Genomic DNA, 11,605 nt, shown 5'->3' with positions numbered 1-11,605 from the left:
AAAACCCTGGACCACCCATCCCAGCAAGGACACTGAGAGCAAGAGACAGGTCCTGGGTTGCTGAGGAGTCCCTGTCCCAACTCAGTCCCCAACACTGAGCATCTCCCTCACAATTTCCATCCCAAACCCCCATAATTATAGGAGCCTCGAGAGCCCAAACTACTCTCTTAAATACTATCAATAAAGTTCACTGCACCCACAAGAAAAAGAAGCGATCACACAAGACTATAGGCAGTGAGAGTCTCCCCATGCCCAATCACACCATTCTATATATATATAAGGAATATTGCAATGACAAACATGAGAAGGCACAGCAGTACCAAGAAGCAATCTGAAGATGAAGCCTCTGGGGCTGTGCCTCACTGAGGTACATTCATTGTATCTGTGCAAAATGGTGGACCATATCACCTGCTTACTGCAGGTCTTCCAGAATGGCTCCTGCCAATTTTTTTTAATTTGCAAAGTAGTCTTTACTATCTACTACACAGCCAATCAATATGAAAATACATGGTACAAAACTTCAGACAGCATACATGTAAATATTTAGTTTTAAAGTCACTACATATTCTGACATGTTTCTAAAAATATAAAATCTGGAAATCTGGGGAGATTATTTAGTGAGTAAACGCTTGTGACATAGTGTGAAGGTCTGAATTCAAATTTCCAGAAGTCACATAAAGTTGTATGCAATAGAATGTCCTTGCAATTCCAGAAGTCCTATGACAAAGTGAATGTGGAGATAGAAGTTGTTGGGTTTCCTAGTTTGCTGTTATGCAAGTGTTACAAGAAATTCTTACTCAAATAAGATAGAAGGTGAAGAAAGAATGATGACAAGTTTTCTCTCTGACCTCTGTGACAAACACCCACACCCATGCTTCCTCATACAAATACACACATGAACATACACAAACACAAAAACAAATATACACCACTCAGAATGATCTTGAGTATATAAGATAGTAAACATATAAAATAAAGGGAACTTGGAAAAGTGATTCTGAAGATCAACTAGCTGTAGAGAATGAGGCTATTCTTTGGAGGAAAAAACCCCTAGGATTCTCCTTTTGAACATATTCTATACTTTAAATATAATTTTTCATAGTTACACTATCACAAATTTTAGCTAAAACTTTAATGCTGATGAGAAACAATGAATATATGATATTGACCAAACTTATAGAAATCTTTACCTAACTAAATATTAATAATAAATTCCAAAACCTGTAGGGCAAAAGTATGTGTATGCCTGATACACAAATTAAAAGTGTTTTATTTTATTTTTAACTGAAAATAAGATGATATGGCAATTTGAACAACACTATATTGCATTTGTTTAGGGTATATGAACAACATGAAAAAATGTAAATTTTTGTAAGGCAAAAAACTATAAGTATTTGCTAGTCTTTCAATTGCACATTTTATTTTGAGACATTTTATTGCAATGTTTAGGCATATACTACTTTACAATTAAGACATTTTAAAATATTATCCTGGTGCTATAATAGTATGCATAAGTGACCCTAAAATTCCACTGAGACTCTCCTAGAACTGATAAGCACTTTCTGCAATACAAAATTATCTCACAAAAATATGTAGCCCTCCCGTAAACAAATGAGAAAGAAATCAGGGAGACAAAGCCTATCATGACAGTCTCAAATAAAAAAATATAATCAAATTATAGTCTATATATATTATATATAATATATACACATACATATATACTTATACATAATAAATTATTATATATGCAGTATATACATATATATACTTACATACATACATATATGTATCTTTATTGTAATATATATACTTACATATACACATATATACTTATATACATATATGTATATAATGTATGGGCATGTATAATATATATATATAATTTATATTATATAGATGTACATATATATACAATATATACAATTATGTATATATAAATATATATAACCATATATATCCATATGTACACATGTATGTACATGTGTGTATATGTATATCTCTATATACATGTATGTATATATATGTGTGTGTGTGTGTCTGTGTGTCTGTGTGTGTCTGGGTGTGTAAGTCTAACTAAGCAAGTGAAACACTTGTATATTAACAACTTTAAAACTTTGAAGGAAGAATTTGAAGAAGACATCAGAAGCTGAAAGATCTCCCATGCTCATAGATCAGTAGGACTAATATGGCAAAAATGACCATTCTACATATGAACAGGGAGGCCTAGGTCTAGCTCGTGTTCTCTGGTTGGTGGCTCAGATTCTGAGAACCACAAGCATCCAGGTTAGTTTACTATGTTGGTCTTCCTGTGGAGTTTCTATTCCCTTCCGGACCCACAATCCTTCCTCCTATTCTTCCATAAGAGTCCCCGGGCTCCATCCACTGTTTGGCTGTGGATGTCTGCAAATGTCTTAGTCAGTTGCTGGGTGGATTCTGTTGGAGGACAACATGCGTCTTTCTGCAAACATAAGGAGTACCATTAATAGTGTTAGGGATTTGTGCTTGCCCATGGGATGGGTCTCAAGTTGGGGCCTTTATTGTTTGGCCATTTTCTCAGTTTCTGCTCCATCCCATGTGCCTATATTTCTTGTAGACAGGATACATTTTGGGTTGAAAGTTTTGTGAGTGAGTTGGTGTGTCTATCAGTCAAGTGGGGTTCCTGTCTCGCTATAGGGTGTGGTCTCTTCAGGTTCCATATCACCACTGTTATGAGCCACAACTAAGGCCACCCCCATTGATTCTTGGGTGCCTCTCCTATCCCAGGTCTCTGTCTAGTCCTGGAGATGGCCCCATGTCCCTACCTCCATCAGTTGCAGATGTCCTCCCAGCTCCTATGTAACAAATGGCAGCTTGGCCATCATGAAGGTCCTGAACAACTGGAACAGGGGATATCCTAAGATCTGTTGCCTGTATATGGGATATCTTCTATTAGCTGGGAAGCCTTGCTTGGCCTCAGTGAGAAAGGAAGTGCTGATCATCACAGAGACTTGTAGTGCCAGGGTGTGTGTGTGGTGGGGGGGGGGACCCAGGGGACCTACACCCACTCAGAGAAGAGGAGGGGGTAGGGAATGGATTGTGGGAGGAGCATATTGGTAGGGGGCCAGTGAGCAGTAAATAAGTAAAATAAGTAAATAAATAAATAAATAAATAAATAAATAAAATTGTTAAAAAAGGGCTGTCAAGAAAATAGACTATACTGAAATAATAAATGAATTTAAACAGCCCTTTGGTGAATACAACACTACACACTATAGAACAAATGCATATAACAATGAATATGTATATTTTTATTAACAACTGTTAAGCTCTTTACCACATTTAATAAAAGAGTAACATTATTAAATATTTAAATCCACAAAAAGAAAGTTAACAAGGTAAAAACACTTAGGAAAATAAAACAATTATAGGCAATAAACATTTGTATACAGATATCATTCATATACATATATATAATATAGGTATTCATTTTGGTGGTATGATAACTTTGAATACACAAGAGCAAAATAAAACAAAAATAAAGACATGTAACAATTTGACATATCATCATAGGAAATTTTAAAAATGGACATGAAACTCAAAATGAACTTTACAGTAAAACCCTTGCCAAGTCTAAGGGAAAAATAGGATAAAACTGTTAAGATATAACTGAAAGGTATGTATATCTGCAGGCATTGAAATAGTCAAATTATCTCTCTCCCTCTCTCTACCTTTCTCTGCCTCTACTAGCTCAACTCCCATCCCCATGCCCTGAATAAACTCTATTCTATACTAAAAAAAAAAGTCAAATTATTATGAGAAAATATTTTTTGTCATATCATGAAAATAATTTTTCAAATTTGGAGCAAAATACATAATTTAAATTTATATATAAAATTTTGAAAATAGAAAATAAAAATGAACTAATTAGATTAATGATACTGAGCACCAAAATTGTTAGGACAACTATGGTAAGATAGTTTTAACCAATTCAATATATATTTAACTTGATGGTATACATTTATCTGTAATAAACATATCTTTTACTAGCTTGGCAACCTTGCCTGGCCTCAGTGGGAAAGGAAGCGCTGGGACTTACACCCACTCAGAGAAGAGGAGAGGGGATGGGGGAAGGCCTGTTGGAAGGGCATATTGGGAATATTACAGTTTATTAAGGTAAATTGTAATAAACAATTGTAATACCCAGCTATGACACTATGGTTAAATAAAAGAAAGAATTAAATTGTATATGGACTTTAACAATTACCTAAAAAGATATACAAATAACTAAAAATAAAATATAATATCAAAACATGGAGATGCCTTTGATTGAACTATTGATTGATAGTAAATGATTGATAGTGTTGTTTTTAGTTGATTTTGCAGTTTGCAGAAAACTGAAAGTCAATGCCAGAGTATTTTTCTCAGCAATGTCTTCTTCAAAGCATTTTTTACCTCTGTATTCCTTAAGCTATAAATCAGAGGATTCAACATGGGGATGATAAGTGTGTAGAACACAGCTACAATCTTGCTTTTCTCTGGTGAGGAGATGGACCCAGGCTGGGCATACATGAAGAACACAGTTCCATAGAATAAACTCACCACTGCTATATGAGAGCCACAGGTAGAGAAAGTCTTAGTCCTCCCGTGGGTGGAGGGGATCTTCAGGACAGTGGAAAGGATGTAGGCATAGGAAATCAGAATGATAGTTATGGTGGAGATGATGATGAGAGCAGAGAGAATGAACAGCACAATCTCATTCACAAAAGTGTCAACACACGAGATCTTGATCAGAGCTGGGACATCACAGAAAAAGTGATCCAACCTGTTTTCTCCACAGAAACGCAAGCTGAAGGTGAATCCTGTTTGTATCATGGAGTTGATGCACCCACAGACATAGGAGCCAGCCACCAAACGTATGCAAGCTGGCTGAGACATATGGACTGTGTACAGGAACGGCGAACAAATGGCAGAGAAGCGGTCATATGCCATCACAGCCAAAAGGAAACCTTCTGTTCCAACAAAAAGAGCAAAGAAAAAGAACTGTGCTGCACATTCATTATATGAAATTTTCTTTTCCTTGGAGAAAAAAGTAGCTAGAGTTTTAGGAGCAATGACTGTGGAATAGCAGAGATCTAAAAAGGATAAATTTTGGAGAAAGAAATACATTGGTGTGTGAAGTCTGGAGTCTATTTTAATGACAGTTAACATGCTGATGTTTCCCAATACAATGACCAGATAGATAAGCAAGAACAGTAAAAATAAGGGAACCCGCGCTTCTGGAGATGTCCAGAACCCCAGCAGAATAAAGTCTGTCAGCTCAGTATAGTTCTTGCTCTGTTCCAGTTTCATAACTGAGACCTCTCTGAAAAAAATAGATCACAGAGCAGTGTGGTCAACTTGTGATTCCTATTTGGGGGAGGACTGCTAATGTCAATTGATGCATTTTTCAGTTTTCACTTGGCTTAGTCAATGAACTGCCAGAATTTAAGCCATCCATTAGCTCTAAAAAGCCCCTATGTGAAGTGAGACATGTGAGTGGGAGACACCTTAGAAAGTTTGAGATTTTTTCCAAACTTTCAGTACATCAGAGTCAATCTCTGTCCAATGGGAACGTCTAATACCTGCTGTATGAGGTCGCTGTTGTAGACTGCTAGAAGAGAAAAGAGACAGCTGTGAGAATCACATGAAACACAGCATAAAGTGGTAGTATTTGTAATGACCCAAGCACATTAAAAATTTAATAGTAGTCAAATGCTTACACATATACACGTATAATCCTTTGAAATTTAGAAACGATTGGCTGAATCTTCACCCACACCACAAAGTGCAGCAAATTTGGTTCCTCTAATTTGTTCCACACAGTGAACAGTGAAGGAAAAAGTGTAACTTTGAAAGAGAGCACTGTATCTACAATACTTTGGAGGAGGGAAACAGAAATGAAAATTATGTAATTACATTATAATTTCAAAAATAAAAGGAATAAAGAACATTGCCACATGTATGTGAAGACCTTAGAACACAGGGGTTGCAGTATCACAAGGTGAAGTAATCAGTAATATCAGATCTACAAAAGCAGTTCCTTTTCTTTGAGGAACTCAATGAACCTTTGAACTTGTACCTTTTTATTTCAAAATCCCACACAATTAAAAGTAAAACAGAGACAGAAGGGAAGGTGGCTTAGCTTCTGTCATTTCTCTGAGGACAAAAGATTTTGTTCATAAAATTATGATGCTTTGATTCATATAAATTTGGATTCTAACCCATGCTCTTTCTGCCACTGACTGAGTCATCTCAGGAACTTGGTTAAATACCATGTTTATATTTAATTGTCAGTAACCTGGTAATTAGAAAATTGAGCCAATGTATTGTCATAAGGATTGTCCAGAGTTACATGTAAAAGTTAAATAAAATATCTAGCCCATGAAAAATGGGAAATATTGAATAAAGACGATCTACAGAAAAATAAGTAAGATCTACAGAGAAATTACATAAATCCAAATACCCTACTACTCAAATCAGGTTACCAAAAAAAAAAAAAAAAACCAAAAAACTTCACTAAAGAACTTTGAAAGTTAACTATTTTCTAAGGTCATATTAGGAAAAGTATAATAATTGACAAAATTTATTTATCTTTCATATGTATCCTTCAAGTACCAACCCACAAGTACCACATGGACCTTGTATCACATGCCCTCACCTCATTAACTTCAGAAGAAATTCCTTTGCTGGGTCTTCAATTCAAACTTCAAGAAATGTCTTTTTCACATTGTGTAAATGTGAAACTGAAAGTACCTCCTACACCTGAAGTCCTTTAATCCAGCTGCCTGAAGTCCTTTAATCCAGCTGCATAATACTCTCAAACAAAGAAAGAAAATCAGAAACTTGTATTATATACACATATATTTCTATTTAAAATAAAATAAGCCCTAGAGGTCAATTAGGTCAGAATTTGCTACACTTTCTGACTCAGTAGAATCACCTGGGAAGTTGTTTTGCTTTTCTGTTTAACACTTTTTCCTGGGTAGCACCTTAGTACTAATTAATCTGAAATTGTGAAAGGTCTACAGGTGAGATAAGTTTAGGGTAGGATTTCTTCATTTTCTGATTCCTATTGACTCTTATAATTTCAGTCTATGAAGAAGTTCACAGATAAAGTAGGTTGCAGTGCTTCCAAGAGTACAAATATTTCCTCACTCAAAATTAGTCATTGATTAGCCAGGCAGTAGTGGCACACGCCTTTAATACCAGCACTTAGGAGGCAAAGGCAGGCAGATTTCTGAGTTCGAGGCCAGCCTGGTGTATAGAATGAGTTCCAGGACATAGAGAAACCCTGTCTCAAAAAACAAAAACAAAAAACAAAAACAAACAAACAAAAAACATGCTTCCATGTCTAAGCAAAATTAGCCATTTATTATGAAGAATATTTGAAAGGATATTTTATTATTTCACAATTATTGCCTCTAGGAGGCTCTGTCTTTATTCAACAGAAACATGTAATAAACCTAACCCATTTCTTTTATTTCTGACATAAGCTCATGCTGAGAAGAGGATCACACATTTGTAATATTGCCCACTGGATAAACACATAATACTGATGCTTGATATAAAAAAATAGACCCAATCCAATTAAGATGCATTGCTTCAGTGTTTTATGATTTCCTTTTGTAATTTCCACTTTATGTATGTAGCTTTTCTCAGTCTTGAAATGGTATTTAGAAATAAAATGAAAATAGAAAAACTTTTTATATACAATATTAGATCTTTATATAGAATATTTGAAGAGGCTTTTGAGGTGTGAAATCCAAAGAATTAAATATAAAATGTCGTGTATTTAAATTACAGGTGATTTTCTGATTAATATCAATTTATAAGAATAAGGGCTGTCCTAAAATTAGCAATAAAAATCAAAGTGATATACATATACTACTTTCTAAAACTATTTAAATCAAATCAGTAATTTTGTAAAAACATTAATTCATCTAAATAATATTAATTTATGAAAGTTCATCATTGTATTGATCTCCAGAGAAATTTCTTGATAGAGTGGGATGCCTCAATATTAAGATGTGATCACACTAGACTATAGGCAGTGAGAGTCTCCCCATGCCCAATCACACCATTCTATATATATATATAAGGAATATTGCAATGACAAACATGAGAAGGCACAGCAGTACCAAGAAGCAATCTGAAGATGAAGCCCCTGGGGCTGTGCCTCACTGAGGTACATTCATTGCATCTGTTCAAAATGGTGGACCATATCACCTGCTTACTGCAGGTCTTCCAGAATGGCTTCTGCCATTTTTTTTAATTTGCAAAATAGTCTTTACTATCTACTACAAAGCCAATCAATATGAAAATACACATGCTACAAAACTTCAGACAGCATACATGTTAATATTTTGTTTTAAATTCATTACATATTCTGACAACATGTTTCTAAAATATAAAATCTGGATGGAGAAATTATTTAGTGAGTAAGCACTTGTTACATACTGTGAGAGTCTGAATTCAGATTTCACATAAAGTTGTATGGAATAGGATGTGCTGGCAATTCCAGAAATCCTATGGCAAAGTGAATGTGGAGACAGAAGAATCAATGAAAGTTGTTGGGTCACCTAGCTTGGTGTATGCAAGGGTTACAACAAGAAATTCTTTCTCAAACAAGATAGAAGGTGATGAAAGAATGATAACAAACTCTGATTCTCTCTGATCTCTGTGACAAACACCCACACCCATGCTTCCTCATACAAATACACACACACACACACACACAATCACACACACGCGCGCGCGTGCGCACGCACTTTCACATGCACACACAAACACAAATACAACCACTAGGAAGACTTTTGAGTAAATAAGCATAGCATAAAAAAACATATAAAATGCTGAGAATTTGGGAAAAGTGATCCTGAAGATCAACTAGCTGTAGAGAACGAAGCTATTCTTTTGAGAAAAAAATAGGACTCTCTCTTTGAACATATTCTATACTTTAAATGTAATTTTTCATAATTATACTGAGTTTGTCTATTGCAAATTTTTGCTAAAATTCAATCATAACCCTTTAATGTTAGTGAGAAACAATGATTATATGATATTGATCAAACTTACAAGAATCTTTACTTAACTAAATAATAATAATAAACTCCAAAAGAACTGAAGGGTAAAAATATGTTTTGCTGATGCACAAATTAAAAATATTTTATTTTATTTTTAATTGAATAATAAGATGATATGGCAATTTGAACAACACTATACTGCATTTATTTAGGGTATATAAACAACTCGAAAAAAGATGTAAATTTGTTAAGGGAAAAACTGTAAGTATTTGCTAGTCTTTCAAATTGAAAATTAAAATGAGACACATTTTGTTGCATTATATAGGCATATACTACTCTCTAATTAAGACAATGGAAAATATTATCCTGGTGGTACAATAGTATATGTAAGTGACCCTAAAATTCCACTGAGACTCTCCTAGAGCTGATAAACACTTTCAGCAAAGTATCTAGATACAAAATTATCTCACAGAAATAATCAGCCCTCCCATAAACAAATGAGAAATGGGCTGAGAAAGAAATCAGGGAGACTGCAGGGGGGCAGCTTGCACTGGTGAGTACCTCTGACCTGGAAGAGCAGAGCATCCAGTCCAGAGGCCTCTGGAGGGAGCCTTCTGGTCGCTACCAGAAGGTCAGGAGCAGCCTGGGCCACGCACCCCATCCCCAAGCAGTGCAGAGAGCCAGTGGTGCATCTGGAGGCCAGCTGCAGGGAGGCAGCTTGCATGGGTGAGTCCTGCATTGACAACAAGACCAACTAACACCAGTGAGATCTAGATGGCAAAAAGCAAATGTTGGAACATTACTAACAGAAATCAAGGCAATATAGCGGCATCTGAACCCAATTCTCCGTTAACAGCAAGTCCTGGATACCCCAACACACCAGAAAAACAAGATTTGGATTTAAAATCACTGGTCATGATGCTGTTAAAAGAACACATGAAGGACATAAATAAATCTCTTAAAGAAATTCAGGAGAAAAATGATCAAAAGCTAGAAGCCCTTACAAGGGAAACACAAAAATCACTTAAAGAAATTCAGGAAAATTTGGGTGAAAAGACAGTAACCAATAAGGAGGAAATGCAAAAATCACTTAAAGAAATACAGGAGAACTTTGATCAACAGGCAGAAGTCATGAAAGAGGAAACACAAAAATCTCTTAAAGAATTACAGGAAAACACAAACAAGCAAGTGAAGGAACTGAGCAAAAACATGCAGAATGTAAAAACAGAAGTAGAAACAACTAAGAAATCACAAAGGGAGACAACTTTGGAGATAGAAGACCTTGGAAAGAAATAATGGGCCATAGATGCAAATATCAACAACAGAATACAAGATATAGAAGAAAGAATCTCAGATGCCGAAGATACCATAGACTCAACAGTCAAAGAAAATGCAAAATGCAAAAAGCTTGTAACCCAAAACATCCAGGAAATCCAGGACACAATGAGAAGACCAAACCTAAGAATTATAGGCATAGATGAGAGTGAAGATTTACAACTTAAAGGGCCAGCAAATATCTTCAATAAAATTATGGAAAAAAACTTCCCTAATCTAAAAAGAGAGATACCCATGAATATACAAGAAGCCTATAGAACTCCAAACAGACTGGACCAGAACAAAAATACATCCTGTCACATAATAATCAAGACCCCAAATGCACTAAACAAAGACAGAATATTAAAGGCAGTAAGAGAAAGAGGCCAAGTAACATATAAAGGAAGACCTATCAGAATCACACAAGACTTCTCACCAGAGACTATGAAAGCTAGAAGATCCTGGGCAGATCTCATGCAGACACTAAGAGAACACAAATGTCAGCCAAACTACTATACCCAGCAAAACTCTCAATCACCATAAATGGAGAAACCAAGATATTCCATGACAAAATGAAGTTCACCCAATATCTTACCATAAACCCAGCCCTACATAGGATAATAGGAGGAAAACACCAATACAAGGAGGGAAACTTCACCCTGGAAAATGCAAGATAGTAACCTTCTTTCATCAAACCCAAAAGAAGATAACCAATCAAATATAAAAGATAACATCACAAACGAAAGGAAGTAATAATCACTATTCCTTAATATCTCTTAACATCAATGGACTCAATTCCCCAATAAAAAGACATAGACTAACAGACTGGATACGTAAACAGGATCCTACATTTTGCTGCATACAGGAAACACAACTCAGTGTCAAAGACAAACACTACCTTAGAGTAAAAGGCTGGAAGACAATTTTACAAGCAAATGGTCTCAGAAAAAAAGCTGGAGTTCTTCTAATATCGATATCTAATATCTAGTATTAATATTAATATGTAATATTCTGATATTCAAATATCAGATAAAATTGACTTTCAAGCTAAAGTAATCAAAAGAGACACTGAGGCACACTTCTTGCTGGTCAAAGAAAAAACACACCAAGAAAAACTCTCAATCCTGAACATTTATGCTCCAAATGCAAAGACACCCTCATTCATAAAAGAAACTTTACTAAAGCTCAAAGCACACATTGCACCTAACACAATAATTGTGGGTGACTTCAACACTGTACTTTCCACAATG

General features: G+C 35.3%; 1 protein-coding gene across 1 annotated transcript; it reads right to left on the bottom strand.

Moving 5' to 3' along the window:
* Positions 1-4,380: 4,380 nt before the first annotated feature.
* Positions 4,381-5,328, bottom strand: LOC127671070 (olfactory receptor 12-like). Its single transcript, XM_052165737.1, has one exon. It carries the CDS (start codon positions 5,326-5,328, stop codon positions 4,381-4,383), a length of 948 nt encoding a protein of 315 aa, XP_052021697.1.
* Between the last annotated feature and the right edge of the window lie 6,277 nt (positions 5,329-11,605).

The sequence above is a fragment of the Apodemus sylvaticus genome, chromosome 20 (assembly GCF_947179515.1).
Source record: "Apodemus sylvaticus chromosome 20, mApoSyl1.1, whole genome shotgun sequence".
NCBI classification, from domain to species: Eukaryota; Metazoa; Chordata; class Mammalia; order Rodentia; family Muridae; genus Apodemus; species Apodemus sylvaticus.
The sequence above is the reverse complement of the archived record's forward strand: the minus strand, read 5'-3'. Positions and strand labels throughout refer to the sequence as shown.